General features: G+C 36.3%; 1 protein-coding gene across 3 annotated transcripts in view; it reads left to right on the forward strand.

The window, feature by feature from the left end:
* Nalcn (sodium leak channel, non-selective) overlaps window positions 1-15,995 on the forward strand; it is a 198,647-nt gene that overhangs the window by 73,560 nt on the left and 109,092 nt on the right. For all 3 annotated transcript variants that reach the window (XM_090341914.1, XM_090341916.1, XM_090341915.1), the window contains 2 exons: window positions 113-244; window positions 12,854-13,021. In XM_090341914.1, coding sequence (XP_090198040.1) covers window positions 113-244; window positions 12,854-13,021 — 300 coding nt within the window. The remainder of the gene's footprint in view (window positions 1-112; window positions 245-12,853; window positions 13,022-15,995) is intronic.

The raw sequence follows: 15,995 nt of genomic DNA on the forward strand, positions 1-15,995 counted from the left end.
CAGGGAAGCAGGGCGGGGCAGAGCTTCGTGCAATTGGGTGGCACTCAAGACTTCAACACATGAAGGAGGTCTCTATGTGTTTAGTAAGAATCTGTTTCTTTTGCCTCCTCAGAAAATGATACGGTCATCGGTGTTCCACATGTTTATTCTGAGCATGGTCACCGTCGATGTGATTGTTGCCGCCAGTAACTACTACAAAGGAGAAAAGTTCCGGTCACAGTACGACGAGTTCTACCTCGCAGAGGTGAGTGGCTGACCAAGGTAACAGGGAACCCAGGAGAAGGCCTGACGTGCATGTTCAATTAATTTCAGCACATTAATTACTTGACTGCCACCAAAGTCAATTCATTGTGGTTTCCATAAGTGTTCCTCTGGTCACTGTGTTGTCTGATTCATTTCCTGTCACCAGGAGCCTGAGCAATCTTCTCCACATCACATCTTGTTGCCAAGGTAACCCTTGTTCCCTGGGTCTTTCTGGAACTTTTGCTGTTTTCCATTTTCTCTGCCTTTCTCATGTTGCCTTAGCTTGTTTGCTACTAATATAAACAAGCACAGCTTTAGAAGATTATAAATAGGCAAGCCACCTCAACAACACTAAGGAGGAAGCTAGGAAGAAATTGAATGTACTAGTACAATAACCAGTGCACTAGAAACTGAGGTGTAAAATCTGGGCGAGAGGTTCCATATCATCACAAAGAAAGAACAAAAATCTGAGTTGGTGGATATGCTAATTGTCTTGATTTGATCTTTACACAAATACTGTAATACAAATACCATAACATCACACAGCATTGAAGGATTATTGTATGTCATTTGAAAAGGAAAGAACACTGAAAAGAAAAACTACTGCATCAGTAGCAGGTAGGATTTGTGATTCAAAAAGCATCTCAGTAGCCTCTGATGCTCAGAGTAGTGATTGTTTATTCGAGTGCCTTTGTTAATCTTTGATCCTTAAATACATTTGATAATATCAAAAAGTTATTCTTCCCATTTAGTGCAGAAAAATATCAGATTTATGGATAAATTGATTGGAATACAACTGAGATACACATATGTAGCCACACCACACTTTAAGAAATCTCATCTGTAGAAAACATCTGTGTGAATATCAAGGCACTTACGGAGTTATGTACGCATATCCTCCTTCATGAAGGGTTCTTTCATGTAACAGACTATTAATCCTACACTTCCATAGTTAAAGATTGTCTGGACACTTACCTGCTAGTTATCCATTTTATTCCATTAGAGTCCAGCAAGAAATGTAGATAGTACATAGTAATAACAGGACTGAATGAAATTTTACCTAGAGAAACACTTGAACTTTTTCTATGAATTGGGTGATAGAAACATGATCCAATAATTATTTTTCCAGATAAAATTCTGACACAGAAATACCATGTTGAGGATGCCCCTTGGTTTCTATATTCTAGGAAGGAGGAATAATCCTAATATATCCAGGCTGATGCTAAGACAAAATAGTGGGAAGCTTGAGTATAAAGGGGAGAGAGAGTCACCAAAAATACTGATAGTTAAAGCTATGGTAACTATAACACTGAAGATCTAAATGAATTTGAAGCTTATAAATTTATGGAGTACTAGTTCTGATCAGCAGATTCTGGAGGAACACCTAAAGAGAACCTTATGCAGTGGTATTTCAGAATATTTTTAAATTAAATAACTAGTGTTCCAATACCACTCTTGGGGAAGGAATGCGTTTAACCCACAGACATGACAAAACTGATGATATCTTTCCCATCCTGTGCTTTATGGGCTCAGAAAAGGACAAGACGCACTAAGACAAGTAGTTTCTTACAGTTCCAGGATACTAGGATGCACTAAGCTAAGTTCATATGGAAACTCCTCCTGTCTTTTGACAGGAATACTGCAGAAGGCCAAACACTCATACTCCTGCATCCTTACTCAGACAAAGAATAAACAATCATATAACCAGGGTTTTCCACTGGTTATCATTCATGCTTCAAGCACACTAGCCAAATCTCCTGCAGCTTGGTACTGTCTTCACCAGACTCTAGATTTCCCAAAACAGTGATACCAATTTAGAAAGAGAGATGACATTTTTAGATCTTGTGTAAAGAAGGGAGAAAAGCAAGCTTGAATATATCTGGCTTTAGGAAACTTTCATAGTATGATTGATCTGAGACACTAAAGGATAAAAAAAAAAGAGTCTTCGTGACTCACAAAAGACTTTAAATGAAGACCAAAAGGTCTAGATTGTATATGAAAGGAAAAAAAAAATAAGAGAAGCTCAAGGGCCACACTTGGTGGCTTTTTTGTGCAATCCAAGTTAGGTAAGGGGATTTGATCTGAGTCCAATCTGGGGAAAAAATGTGAGATGCACTTCGTGCTGACAGAAAACTCACCTCTTTCCTAGTTTATATGTATCTGAACATTTATCATCATGCTGTAAGAAAATCCTACAAAAGACTAAGCAGTTATACGATGGAGTTCACCCATTACTGTTTTTTAATTGTACAGATTAAGACCAGGGGTATTAGATAAATCATTTTCATTTTCCATTTTTGCGTATGATATCAAACAATTGAGGCACAAGATAGCATAGCAGAAACTAGGATATAATGTATGTCCCATATTTGTTATCCCTTTCTAGATCACTAAAATTAGATATGGTAAACTGTGTCATGAGGTAAGATGTGGAGATTTGCTACATATACTGCAAAGTATCCACCGCTAACCATTAGATATTGTTAATGCAAAATTTTCAAAAAGTATAATAATAATAACAGCAATAATCTTAACAATGAGGGTGACCAGAAGACAATCGGAAGGGATAAATGTGGCTATGGCATTGATGCGATGGTTTGAGTATATGTTTAGCCTCATACTCACTTAGTGAATACATTGCACAAATACAGGTTTTTATATAACATCTCCAGAAAGTGATGTCAGTTAATAAGTAACCCACTGAAATCCTAGAAAGAAAGAATGTGACAGTGACTTACTAAGATCAAATAGAAAATAAAGACCCATTTGTTTATTCTTGAACTGATAAAGGATTCTGAATTTATTCCACTGGATGGTAGACTTTGGCTATATGCATTTCTCAAAACATGTTTGGTCTTTATTCAAATTAAATTTTTACTTCTCTTCAAATCAAACTTTCATACAAGTCAAAATAAATTGTTTTAAGTGAGTATGGATAAATCATTTCATTGCATTCGCTCTTAAAACAAACTTCAAGAGTTTTTTTTTTTAATTTTAAAAACCTCTTGAGTTTAAGGCAAGGGTTACCAAGGTATCTTAGTGAGATACCATTTTAAGCTTTGCAGACCATCTGCTCTGTCTCAACTCTTCAATTTTTGCCACAAAAATAAAATGAATGTTGGTCTTGGGATGATTTAGTTCCAATCAAACTTTGTTTACAAAAGCAAGCACTAGACTGGAACTTGACTTAGCTATAGAACTAGAGAACATTTCCAGTAACATTCTCACATGTTAAATTCAAACGGATGATTAACAATGGCAGTGGCTGCCACTTTTTGGAGAGCCTTTTATGTGCTTTAAGGAATTCATTATCTCATTTAATCCACAAAACTGCCATAATGACAGCAATTGAAGTTTATGGACTATAATGATGCTGTATTTAAGGCATTTTAGTATTATGTAACCATTTGAAAGCATATTTTAAAATAGATCACAAAAGGCCATGAGCTTTTAAAGATGTAATTTCTTTCATAGGTTTCTACATATTCCAAAGTGAATTATTTAGAAAATCCAAAATAAATCAGTGTACCCATTAAGAGTCAACATAGAGTCCCAAAAGATTTAAAAATAAATTAAGCTGGTTACCTTTTCTGGTGAAGCTGAGGTGTTGTTTTACTACTTTGAATTAATTAGTCTAAATTTAGAATTGCTTAAGAAAAAGGAAAAATTTTATTTCTATCCTATGCATAAACATGAACAAGACTGATATTTAATAAGAACTTTAATTGTTTTATTTTGATTTAAAAGAAGATAGAATTACTGCCTAGAAACTCATTTTATACTAAGCATAATTATATTTCTAGATATATTTTTAAATTTTCTTAATAACAAATAATAGATCTATGACATTGTTTTCTCTTCTCTTGGTATATAGAATATGAAAGTATATGACATCTAAGTCTATTATATGCTTAATCAAAACTCACTGGCATGGCATGATGAGCAAGTTCAACAAAGGCCCCCTTAACAACAACAACAAAAAACAAACCCAGCATTGCATGCTTATAATCCTAGTTACGCAGAAGGCCAAAATGAGTTCTGAGTTCTGAGGATCCTGATTTAAGAGGTAAATCTGCAACTAACCAGCAAAAGGCTGGTAATAGAGGTGTGTCTCAAGTGATGAAGTGCCAGCCTTGATTGAAAAGGCGAAGCAAGAACACAGGCCCAGAATTAATGCCCCAGTATGAGCATAAAGATAGAAAGGAAGGAAGGAAGGGGAGAGGAGGCAGGGAAGGGCAGTGGAATATTGGAAAGATAAATTGATGAGGTTATAGGGAGCCAACAATGTAGGGGGGAAAAAAACTCAGTCTTTGTATTGTCCCAAGTAAGTGCTGTTGGTATTCCCAGTATTATCCACAGGAACAGAATCTGCTTTCTTCTGGACTCACCTGAATAAAGAACATGGCTCTCTTTCTGCTCCTGAGGTTACTTTTGTTTTTTGTCTTTTTTTTTGCCAGTCATGGGGCTTGAACTCAGGGCCTGAGCACTGTCCTTGGTCTTCTTCCTGAAGGCTAGCACTCTACTTGAGCCACAGTACCACTTCTGGCTTTTCTATGTGGTACTGACAAATCGAACTTGAGTCTTCATGTATGCTAGGCAAGCTCTACCACTATGCCAAACTCCTGGCCCTTGAGGTTACTTTTTAACAAGCATTCTTTTTTTTTCTTTTTTTTTAAATTGTAATTAGTAAAAGGGTTACATGATATTTGCCAGATAGAAGGTGCATCAATTCACATACATTGATACCCTTTCACATGTCTTGGTACCCATTACCCTCCCCCCCACACCCCCCACCCGTCTTGGTTTTCCCCCCTTCCCTATCAATTTTCAAATAACCAAATACAAATAAATTCAATATATCAGATAACAAAGTGAGATACTGTAACAATATGAGATACCCAAGGGACAGCAAAGGAGATGAGAGACAACATAGTACATTAAGGACAACAATCATTCGTTATATGGCTTTTGTTTCAATATCCTGGAGGTCCTTTCAATTAGCTTCATACTATATGGCCTTATGTATCAAGATTTTGCTCTATTGCAGATCTCTGCTAGTAGAGCCCAAGGTTTCTACTGATTATGACAAATGAGGGAAACCATTGAGCCTAAGTTCCTTTGAGTCTGGCTTACTTCACTCAAAATGATTTTTTCTAAGTCTTTCCATTTCCTAACATATGGGGCGATGTCATTCTTTCTGACAGCAGCATAGAATTCCATTGTCTACAAATACCACATCTTGTTGATCCACTCATCAACTGAGGGACATCTGGGTTGGTTCCATATCTTTGCTATGGTAAATAGCGCTGCAATGAACATTGTTGTGGTAGTGGATTTAGTATGCCTTAGTTTCTGGATGATTGGGTAAATGCCAAGTAGTGGAATTGCTGGGTCATAGGGGAGCTCTATGTTTAGCCTTTTGAGGCACTGCCACACTGCTTTCCATAGTGGTTGAACGAGTTTGCACTCCCACCAACAGTGTAGTAGTGATCCCTCCTGGCCACATCCCCTCCAGTATCTGTTGTTATTCTTAACAAGCATTCTTATGGTTAGTTCTTAAGTAATAAATTCAAGAGAGAGAGGCCAAGAGAGAAGCCAGTCCTACTTCTCAACCCAACATGTGTCATTGCACTTCTGCTCAACAAAGAAATGTGCAAAAGTTCCAAGGAGCACAGAACACCATGTGTGAAAGGCAAGCATCCCACGAGAGGCCTAGCCTGCATTCTCCAGTACATCTCCAGTACATCCACTCATAAGATAACCCGGTAACCCCTTTTCCATTGGGAGGCCATGATAATGGAGGATGACTGCTGCATGTCTAGAATGTGCAGAATGCTCAAGGACTGGACACTTGCTCAGGTGCTTCTTGAGGAAAATGCTCATAGGTAATTAGGTTCATCACACAGCCCATCTTGCAAGACCTGGACAGCTACTGCCAGGGTAGTAGCGTTCCCACTGAGAACAGGGCTTCCCAACGCAAGCTTTCTGGCTGCTTCTACTCTGGTTTTGCTAAATAGTTTATTTTCTTTTGAATTTAAATCCTGTGCCAAACCTCATAACCTACACTAAAATAATTAGTAATTAGTTGAACTAATGTAATTTTCCTAATCCCTTCCTATAAATCCTGACATAGCCTTCCCTTTGGCAGACTAACCCATAATTGAAGTGCACTTGGCTTATTTTTTATTCTTTTTCTGTAAAATATTACCACTTTGGAGTTAATTATGTTTTCCAGAGCTACAATGTTAGCTTTTAAAAATTAACAAATTATGGTAAAAAGCAAAGCATTTGATTGCAGGAGAATCTAGAATCTGGAATTCCGATAGGAAAATTAGTGAGAATATGTATATTTAGACACCATAGTTGGCTAAATCTCTTACAGTACATTTGAGTGTGTTTGAAAAGGTCATACTTTTCCCATCGTGCAAACAAAAACGCATAGATTCATCTGCACATGTGATTGTGGTCATCAAACAATATTATTTTATCGGTTTTCCTTTTTGTGCTTTTTACTAGCTTACATTACTTATACGGGATATGATTACATTGTTACATTTCCATTTACCATGTGTTCCAATCAATCTTATCACCTTCATCACTATCTTGTCCCTCTTCTTCCCATCCAAAAACAAATTGAGCAAGCTTCATTGTTCGGTTTTCATAGTTGCAAATAAGCAATTTCAATAATATTCATGTTCCTTTATTCTCCTCATTATCCCATCTGTCACTCTTCTCAATCACCGATGAGAAATTAGCAAAGTGCTTATACTTATATGTAACTAGATAATGGTCTATTGGAATATATTTTAGACGTTTGGTACTAGTAACCTACCTTTTAAGCTCCTATTGAAATGAGCCCTCGCTCTTCTTTGCAGCAAAAGTCTTGGTGGGGAGAGGAAGGATCATGTAGCTCAAGTAGTAGAGAAACATTAAAGACGTAAAGGACATTAGAAGTGCAAGATGAAGAAGCAATTCTGTTTGGAATAATGTACTATAAATTCAGGTCTTAAAAATCTGGAGGAAACTGATGATTACCTGGAGAAACATAACAATTTGAATTGGTGGAAGATGTTTGAAACTTAATATAAAATATTGGGGAGTTGTTTTTTGTGTTGTTGGGTTTTTTTTCATTTTTGTTTTTGTTTTTTATTTTTGTCCGTCATGAGGCTTGAACTCTGGGCCTGGGCGTTGTCCCTGAGCTCTTCAGCTGAAGGCTACAGCCCTCCCTCTTGAACCACAGTGCCACTTCTGGATTTCTGGTTGTTAATTGGAGATAAGAGTCTCACAGACTTTTGTGTCCGAGATGGCTTGAATTGTGATTCTTAGACCTCAGAATCTTAAGTAGATAGGATTACAAATGTGAGCCATGACATGCAGCAGGACTCTACCCAAGTGGTTTTTACTATAATCTACCTATTTTTAGGCTATCATTGTAGTTTTATTTGAGAAATTACAGATTTTATAAGAAAAAAATAGAAAATCTCTGATATGATTGACACAGCAAAGTAGTATTGATCAAACTGAATAATGATATACAAAAAGTCAAATTAGGGCGGGAGTTTGGCCTAGTGGTAGAGTGCTTGCCTAGCATGCACAAAGACCCGGGTTCGATTCCTCGGTTCCACATACATAGAAAAAAAAAAGCCAGAAGTGGTGCTGAGGCTCAAGTGGTAGAGCTCTAGCCTTGAGAAAGTCCAAGGACAGTGCTCAGGCCCTGAGCTCAAGACCAGGACTGGCAAAAAAAAAAAAAAAAAGTCAAATTACCGGCCAAGTTCATTTTTCACAGTAAAAATATAAATAAAATATTATCTAGTAGTACCTAATGAGTTAGCTTTAACATATATAGTTATTTCAGGAATAAAACAATAGTTATTATCAAAGAATCTCCTGACATGTCCTCATCACAATGAATTGAGGGCTAAACTCCTCAAAGTAAAATAAGAAGAGAGGGGAAGTCCCTCTGGATGGTAGGAATTAAGTACCAAGATCCATTTTAACTGTTACATATGAGTACATATTTTCACTGAAAATAAAGAACAAAGATTCCAGTATTTCTACATTATTATTCAGCAGCCACTATATGACTATACCATTATATAAAAAAGAATAGTCTTATTTCACTTACAGATTAGGTGCATTTAATAAAATTACTCCTCTACTTACTGCCCACACCTACATTCACACACCTGCAATTGCAGGGCTTGAGTTGCCTTTCTAATTCTCTCAAAAACCTTCTCACAACCACATCCATATCTCCAGGTTAAAAGATAAAGGTACTATCTACTTTCTTAATCAGCCTAATTTTCCATAGTGTTTACCATTTCTTTAAGGCAATAACCTCCTGGCTGACTCAAGAATGGGTGGTACTTGACATTGAAGAGATCATTAGAAATATAGCCATTTTGCTATTTTCAGTATAACTCACCTAACCACCCTTGCACATATTGGTGCTTACTGAGGCTTTTTTGTTTGTTTGTTTGTTTGGTAGTACTTTCTTTTAAACTCAATGCTTCAAGTTTGCTAGGCCAATGCTGGACTAATTGAGCCGCAGTTTAAGCCTCATTTTGCTTTGGGTGGAAGTCTCCAGTTTTTTTCCCTGGGCTGTCCCTGTACTGTGACTCTCTCAATATTCATGTTGTGCTAGTGGATTTAGTATGTCCTTGTTTTTGGACCACTGGGTGAATGCCAAGTAGTGGAATTGCTGGGTCATAGGGGAGCTCTATGTTTAGTTTTTTGAGGAACTGCCATACTGCTTTCCATAGTGGCTGAACGAGTTTACATGTTCATTGCAGCACTATTTACTATAGCAAAACTATGGAACCAACCCAGATGCCCCTCAGTTGATGAGTGGATCAACAAGATGTGGTATTTATACACAATGGAATTCTATGCTGCCATCAGAAAGAATGATATCGCCCCATTTGTAAGGAAATAGAAAGACTTGGAAAAAAATCATATTAAGTGAAGTAAGCCAGACTCAAATGAACATAGGCTCAATGGCTCCCCTCATTTGTCATACTTAGTATAAACCTTGGACTCTCCTAGCAGAGGTCTACAATAGGGCAAAACCTAAATATATAAGGCCATATAGGATGAGGCTAAATGAAAGGACCTCCAATATATGGAAACAAGAGCATATAATGTGTGAATGTTGTTCTTAATGTACTATGCTATTCTCATCTCTTTTGTGGTCCCTTAGTTATCTCATATTGTTACAGTATCTTACCTTGTTATCTGGTATATCCTATATATGTTTATTTGTTTATTTGAAATAGGATAGGGAAGGGTGAAAACAAGATAGGAGGTGGGGTAGGGAAATGGAGACAAAAACATGAGAAGCGAAATCAATGTCAAGAAGTGATACACCTACTATGTGACAAATGTAACTGTAACCTCTCTATACTTTACCCTGACAACAAAATATAATTTAAAAAGAAAGAAAAAATAGGATCTGCAATTTATTGAATAAAATAACAATGATCAGCTTTATAAAAGTGGGTAGATGGTACTAGAAACCCACTTTGGCATAATCCTTTTTGTAATTATAGATAAAACTCTCCAATATTGGTAAGTAGTACATATCATCCCTTAGTTTAAGTATTTTTTTCTCCAATAAACTCATCAATATCCTCCAGATTTTCAAGACCTGAGTTTGTATCCACTAAACATGAAACATCTTCTTAGATGGCTATATTAAAACTAATCTAATGTTTACCTTACCTTCTCTCATGGGGCTTAGGTCAGCACTCCTCAGCTCAAGGCTACTGCCTTACCCTTGAGCTACGGCCCCTTCCCCTTTTCTAGAGGGTAATTGGAGATAAGAGTCTCAGGTTCTTTTGTGCCCCATCTGGCTTTGAACCTTGATCCTCAGATCTCAGCCTCCTGAGTAGCTAGGATGACAGGCGTGAGCCACCACACCCAGCTTCACCTTATGTTCTGAAAATATAAGTCAATCTAACATTGCATATTTTAATTCTAGTTACAACCTTCTTTACAAAATGAGAATTCTTACCTAGACGACAAGTAAAAGAAAATAAACATTATCTCTATATGTATGTTTTCTATAATTGGAATTTGTAATAATACATGGAATTTATAGGAGAAATTAAAAGGTTAAATGAACTCATAGTGATATCAACTATATATTCATTAATCAGTAACAGTAACATTTTAAGTGATTATTCATGCAAGGACACATAAATTTCTTGACATTGAATTCTCATTTCTCAACTGTCATTGTCCTCAAAGAGATGGATGATATTCTGCTTTACTCTGGTTGAAGTACGGTAGGTAGTAATATATGTCATTTTATTTGTTTATTTATTTTGTCCATTCATGGGGCTTGAACTCTGGTTTGGATGCTTTCCCAGAGCTCTTCAGCTGAATGCTAGCACTCTTCCCACTTGAGCCACAGTGCCACTTATTTTTTTTCTTGACGTTTTATAATATGGCATGTACATCACAGTATAGTTTTCACATCATTTTACATGGGGATTTCAGTTTAATGAGCTCCTGCATGTACACAGTTCATCTTGATCCATCACCCCCCATGAGAAATTTGATCTGTCCTAAGAGAAGTTAAATATTTAAAATAGTTATACTTCAAAAGTTTTTCTTTTTATTTTAAAGACAGAGGTATTTCATTGTACTTTTTGTGGTTCTGATTTCCTTGTTTCCTTTTTTATTTGATTTATTCCCTTCTGTCATTATTTTTTGATCTGGGTACCCTTTGTCTTATAGATAAGTTTATCTGATTTGAGGAGGGAAAAGGAAAGCACAGCAACAGTGGGACAAAGGGTGAATCAATTCAGTAGGGAAACTCCCTAGACACTAACTTGGAAATGAACTACACAACTCTGGGGGGAGGGAAGTAAGATGGGGAAAAACTGGGAGAAGATGAGGGAAGGAGTAACACTGTTAAAAAGGATATAAATTCTTTATCTGACTGTAACTGTAGCCCCTCTGGACATTAATTTTACAATAAAAACTTTTATAACTTTTTATTTCAGTGTATAGAGAGGTTACAATTATAGTCATCAGAGAGAGGGTGCATTACATATCACACATTGATATCCCTGCTTATGTTTTTGTCCCTACTCCCCTCCCCCAGCCTCTCCCTTCATTTTTCCCCTCCTATTTCAAATAAACAAGTAAACATCTATATAATATACCAGGTAACAAAGTGGGATACTGTAACAATATGAGATTAACCAAAGGGCAACACAAGAGAGAAAAACATAATACATAAAGAGTAGCAGTCACTTATAATTAAGCACTTGTTTCCAAATGTCCAGAAACAAGACATACTAAAGCCACTAAGCACAACTGTGCTCACTGCAGCACTATTTACCATAGCAAAGATATGGAACCAACTCAGATGTCCCTCAGTAGATGACTGGATCAAGAAGATATGATATTTATACACAATGGAATTCTATGTTGCCATCAGAAAGAATGATATCCCCCCATTTGTAAGGAAATGGAAAGACTTGGAAAAAATATTAAGTGAAGTAAGACAGACCCAAAGGAACATAAGCTCAATGGTTTCCCTCATGTGTAATAATTAGTACACACGTAGAACTCTCCTAGCAGAGGATGACAATAGCTCAAACCCTAGATACATAAGGCCATATAGGATGAGGCCAAATTAATGGACCTCCATGACATGGAAACAAGAACTTCAAAAGTTTTTCTATGTATCTACACAAGTTCAATAAATGGAATTAGTTTTTTAAATATTACCAAATTGTAGCTGGGTGCCGATGGCTCACCCCTATAATCCTACCTACTCAGAGGCTGAGATCTGCGGATTGAGGTTTGAAGGCAGAAAAACCCCCATGAGACTCTTATCTTCAATCAACCACTCAAAAAACCAGAAGTGATGCTCAAGTGGTAGAACCTAGCCTTGAGCACAAAAGAGGCTCAGGAACAGTGCCCAGGTCCTAAGTTCAAACTGACCAAAAGCAATACTACAAGAAATACTACTGCTCAACCTTGGGCTCTCCTAGCAGAGATTTGCAGTAGAGCAAAACCTTGATACATAAGGCCATATAGTATAACACTAAATGAAAGGACCTCTAGGATATAGAAACAAAAGCCATATAGTGAGTGATTGTTGTCCTTCATGTACTATGTTATCGCTCATCTCTTTTGCTGTCCCTTGGTTATCTCATATTGTTACAGTATCTCACTTTGTTATCTGACATATTGGATATATTTGTATTTGGTTATTTGAAATTGGATAGGGAAGGGGGGAAAACAAGATGAGGGGTTGGGTTGGGGGGAGGGAAATGGGGACCAAGACATATGAAAGGGTATCAATGTATGTGAATTAATGCACCTTCTATCTGGCAAATATCATGTAACCCTTCTATTAATTACAATAAAAATATATGAAAAAAAGAAATACTATTACTCACAAAATTCAAAATCTGGTATTTTTGCTAGCCCTTTAAGATAGCTTTGTTCTAGGAGGTATGTTCCAACCATATCTTTTAAATGAAAATGTCATGTTTTTACTTACACATTTCATGTAATTGTGGCTGAAATCCATGCATTGCTTAATATATGAAACAAAGAGTGTGAATTTCAATGTTTCTTGTTTCTCTAGGTGGCTTTTACCGTACTGTTTGATTTGGAAGCACTTCTGAAGATCTGGTGTCTGGGATTCACTGGATACATTAGCTCATCTCTTCACAAATTTGAGTTACTTCTGGTCATTGGAACGACTCTTCATGTATATCCAGACCTTTACCATTCTCAGTTTACATATTTCCAGGTAACATAAATAATGCCTATTGATTTTTGTTTCTGTCCAAGGTAGATAGAACTGATCTTATTATGACAATATATAGTCATATTCTACAGATATATGTTACTGGGAGAAGTCCATTGATATATTTAATATGTCATGTATATGCCTTTATATAAACCAAAACAATGACTTTTTAAACTTCAGAAACTTTAGTTGAGTCTAAGAGGCTCACATCTATAATCCCAGCTACGCAGGAGGTTGAGATCTGAGGATCACAGTTGGGAGCTAGCAAGAAAACAAATCTGAGAGACATCTCACATTAACTAGCGAAACTCCAAAACTGGAGGTATGTCTCAACTGTAGAGGACCAGACGAGTGAAAAAGCTAAGCAAAAACCTAAGGCTCTGAGTGAAAGCACCTGGGACTGGCAACAAAAACCAAATGACAAATTTCTGAATATTTATAATACACTTCCTCTAAAATTAAGTATGTAAGAATATGTGGATATGGTATGTCTTGATCTGACTAGAAAATTTTATGCCAAATAATGTTAGCACAAAGTTTAAAGATGTATATATAAATTCAATTCCAAGTATATATCAGCCTTATAAATATATTGGTTTAACAATGTTTTAAAATAGAAATAAGAATTTATAAATGTAAAATCCACCTTTACTGGTTTTAATTAGCCATACATTATTTATAAGTGACTATTTCTTTTCTCTGAAATGAATAAATAAAAGATTACAATTTAGATTTTCTAAGTGTATATCTACTTTAATGTGATATATTGAATCACGTTTCTCAACAATTATTCAATGATTTGAATTATTAGTTATAGTCACTCTAACTGTAAGTGGAAGCAATATGCCTATTGGAGGTAAATTCTACTTAAAATGATAACATGCAAATATGGTATCCCAGTATAAACATATGAAATACAAGCATTTTTATGTCTCATTTATTGTCATTGTGATAAGTTATCATGGAACCTCCACAAGTTTTTTCTATGAATATCTTTTAAATGCTCAGCATGATTAAATGCAAATTAAAAATGTGTATTAATGTTTAACATTGAGTATTGGCTTTATTGGCTTGAGAAGCACCTGGCGATTAGCCAAGCATACCTCTGGGTGTGCCTCATGCATTCCCAGTGACAGCTTAGGAAAGGAAGAAGACCCAAATTGAATGTGGGCAGTACCATCTCTGAAGTTGAGACAGAATCAAAGAGGAAAAGGGGAAAGCTGGATCGCTTCTCTCTCACCCTACTCTCTCTCTCTCTGTGTCACACTCGGTCACACACTTTCCCTATTTCACTGTATCTCTCTCTATCTCTGTCTTCTTCCCCCCTCTCGCACTCTTTCATCTTCCTCTTTCTTCCCCCTCCTTTTTCCCCTTTCCCTTACCTTTTTTCCTCACCTTCCTGACAGCCCTGAGATAAGCTGCTCTACTCTCCCATATCTTCCTCATATGATGGACTAAACACACTTGTGAAACTGAAAGCCAAAATCAATTATCCTTCCCTTAAGTTTATCTTTGATATCTTGTCACAGCAAGGAAAAACTAACACACAAAATATGCATGTCACTACCTGCTCATATATGCTTTGTCTAGACTTGAAAAATGTTTTATTATAAATCTGTTAAATAAGATTAAGAAATACATTCTTACCAATTTTAGCAAATTATAATACAAAATATAATCAGTGCATTAAAATTGCTATCATAATGTACTTTATAACACTTTGCAAAATTATGATTGTGATTTCTACCAACTTTCTAAATTTGATAGTCTTTTATTTGTGGAGCTTGGGGCTTGAACTCTGGGCCTGGGCACTGTCTCTGAGCTCTTCAGCTCAAGGATACCGACCTACTCTTAGAGCCACAGCCCCACTTCCCACTTCCCATTTTCTAGTGTTAATTAGAAATAAGAGTCTCACAGTCTTTAGTGCCCAGACTGGCTTTGAACAATCCTCAGATCTCAGCCTCCTGAGTAGGTAGGATTCAGGCATGAGCCAGTGCACCTGGCTTAAATTTGATAGTCTTAATCAAATGAAAACCAGTTTAAAATTCAATATATGTAGAAGTATGTGATTATGTGTTTCCATATATGTATATTTTTACATACCCATTCATATGTATTTTTATACACATACATATGTGTGTAAAATGGAAGTTACCACTAAGAAATAAATCAACTCATTCTTTTCTTTCTACTGGTTATTTTCTACTACAATGATTTACAAACGATTTTATTAGTCTGCAAGGTTCTTGACATTTTATGAATATATAGACCCAATCAAGCATGATATATATGTTTATGTATAGTTGTGTTATTATTAAGGTATTATATAGAGGAGTTACCATTTAATGAGTTCATCTCTTTTTTAGACAATTTCACCCTTTCCTTTGCTTTCCCCAATCCTTGCCCACAAGTTGCACAGTTCATTTCCACAAAGATAGTGAATTTTTAATGTGTTTGATTCTGTATTAAAATGTACATTTTATATTTTAATGATTAAGTGATTTTTATTTGCATTTCTCTTCATGGACGTATTTTCCTAATGAAATAAATGTAGATGATCTCAGTGATTTATACCTGGAAAATTAAATCTCTTGAAAAGCTTTTGTGTCACAAGAATTTTTACAGATTCACCTATGGAGTCATTCGTTACCATACTTAACAGCTTAGATCTTTGTGGGCACATTTTCGTCTCCCTTATTGGACTTCACACTTCTTATCTCACAAGATACCATGTTCCCAATAGGTCATTCCATACTGGATGAAAGGAAGCAAGCTATGAGAAGGTCTTGTAGTAGCCATGAGAAGTGCTGCAGGTAGAGAGAACCCCATTGCACAAAGCAACATTGATTGACATGTTCAAGGAACAGCACAAAACCCACATGGCTGAGCTGGGATAGATCAGGACTCATGGTCTAGGGAAGGCCTATAACATATGGTGCTTTCCTATGTCTCTGCAATGGTCATTCTCATGGCT

Source organism: Megascapheus bottae, chromosome 11, assembly GCF_031878675.1.
Source record: "Megascapheus bottae isolate mThoBot1 chromosome 11, mThoBot2.hap1, whole genome shotgun sequence".
NCBI classification, from domain to species: domain Eukaryota; kingdom Metazoa; phylum Chordata; class Mammalia; order Rodentia; family Geomyidae; genus Megascapheus; species Megascapheus bottae.